The following is a 2,099-nucleotide window of genomic DNA, read 5'->3' as shown; positions in this document are numbered from 1 at the left end:
CACATATTTGCTTAGTAAAGTTACTAGCTAAATTGTGGTCCTCTATCTGTAGTTATTTCAAAGGTAATCCATGTTTTGAGAAAACATGTTGTATGAATAACTTTGCTGTTTCTTTAGAATCTATTTCCTTTTTACAGGGGATAAAGATTCCCATCTTTGAAAAATCTGTCTACAATTATTAGTACTGCATCTTTACCAGTTTGTGTAATTAGTAATCCTGTTATAAAATCTGCTGTAACATGTTCCTAGGGTCCTGTTAGAATTTTTAATGGTTGTAATGGTGGTTGTGTTTTTCCTCTCTTGTGTTTTGTCTTTTAACATATTACACAAGTATCTACATATTCCTTTATCCAGTTAGTTATTCCTGGCCAATAATATGTTCTCTTTACTAATTCCAAAGTCTTTCTGAGTCCTGGATGTCCAGCTATAACACTATCATAATATTGTTAAACAATTCTGACTTTTTCCTCCTGTTTACCTTCCCTTAGTAACAGTATTTTATTACTATAGTTAGTTCCTGAGTCTGTTTCTGTAGTTTCTTCTACAGTCATTGTTTTAATGTGTATTTCTGACTCTTTAAACATTTCCTGAGGGAGTAATACAACTTCCTGATTGTCCTTTTCTTCTAGCTCATAGTCAGGTCTTCTAGAGAGTGCATCTGCTCTATTTTTCTTGCCTGCTCTGTATTCTATTTTGAAGTTGTATCTGCTTAGTTCTAGTGCCCATCTTGCTTGTCTTCTGTTTAGCTGCTTTTTATTTTGAAAGGTTTTTAAATTAGATTGGTCAGTTATTATTCTAATTTGATGTTTGGCTCCTTCTAAATAATGTCTCCAGTTTGCTAATGCCTTTATAATAGCATATAATTCTTTATCTGGTACTGTATAATTTCTTTCCTGTTTACTAAAAGTTGAAGAATAATAAGCTATAGGATGTAATTCTTTATCTTCCTGTTCTTATGATAGTATTGCTGAGCATGCAAAATCTGATGCATCAGTCTCTACTACAAACTGCTTTTCATGGTTTAGCCTTACTAATACTGGTACCTTAGCAAATGCTTCTTTTATAACTTTAAAAGAGGCTTCTTGAGTGTCTCCCCATGTAAAAGTTCTCTTCTGTAATAGTAAACTTGATAATGGTTTTACTTTTCCAGAATAATCTTCTACAAATTTCTTGTAGAAATTAAAGAATCCTAGTATTTTCCTAATGTCTCTTTTTGTTAGAGGTCTAGACCATTCTAATATAGCTTTTATCTTGTAAGGATCTGCTTTTAGTCCATCTTGATTGACTACAAAACCTAAGTAGTCTAATTCTTGTTTATTAAAGAAACACTTTTCTGGTTTATAGTAAAAGTCTACTTTCCTTAATAATTGTAGCACCTTTTTGGTTAGCTCTAATAGCTCCTTTTGTGTTTGAGCATAGATAATAATATCATCTAAATATATTACTATCCCTTTACCTATTAATTCTTTAAAGAGTTGATTCATAGCTCTCTGAAATACTACTAGTACATTCATTATTCTAAATTACATTACTAGTGGTTCATATAATCCTTTATGTGTTCTAAAGGCTTGTAAGTATTCTTGTCCTTGTTTTATCCTAATGTTATTGTATCCACTTTTAAGGTCAAGAGTTGTAAACCATTTTGCTTCCTTTAAATAGTCTAGTAGTGTGTGCATTATGGGTATAGGAAATGGATTAGGTTCTGTAATCTGATTTAATTTCCTGTAGTCTATAACCATCCTTGCTCCTGAATCCTTTTTGCCTACAAAGAATACTAGTGATACAATTTTAGAATGACTCTCTCTAATGTATCCTTTCTTTAGGTTTTCTTGTATAAATTCCTCTACTGCTTCTTGTTCTACAGGAGTTAGAGGATATACTAGACACATTTTAGGTAATTCTGCTCCTTCCTTTAGTTTAATATCCATATCCCATCTGGAATGCTTTAGTAATCTATCTGCTTTATCTTTATCAAACCTGTTTAAGTAATCCCATAATTCCTTTAGCACTAATTCCTTTTTATCTCTTTCTGAGCCTATTCCTGATCTGTTTAGTACTTCTACCTTTTCTTGTGAAGCTTTCTGTACTATACTAGAGAC

At 31.8% G+C, this 2,099-nt stretch overlaps 1 protein-coding gene across 1 annotated transcript; it reads right to left on the bottom strand.

Moving 5' to 3' along the window:
• Positions 1-1,523: 1,523 nt before the first annotated feature.
• FOMMEDRAFT_100226 (pol poly protein) lies at positions 1,524-2,030 on the bottom strand (the record flags this gene model as incomplete). The annotated part of the gene is made up of 1 exon (XM_007272392.1): positions 1,524-2,030. A coding segment is annotated over one exon (507 nt), but the record flags the coding sequence as incomplete, so codon positions are not given.
• Between the last annotated feature and the right edge of the window lie 69 nt (positions 2,031-2,099).

Source organism: Fomitiporia mediterranea (genome assembly GCF_000271605.1).
Source record: "Fomitiporia mediterranea MF3/22 unplaced genomic scaffold FOMMEscaffold_1304, whole genome shotgun sequence".
NCBI lineage: Eukaryota > Fungi > Basidiomycota > Agaricomycetes > Hymenochaetales > Hymenochaetaceae > Fomitiporia > Fomitiporia mediterranea.
The sequence above is the reverse complement of the archived record's forward strand: the minus strand, read 5'-3'. Positions and strand labels throughout refer to the sequence as shown.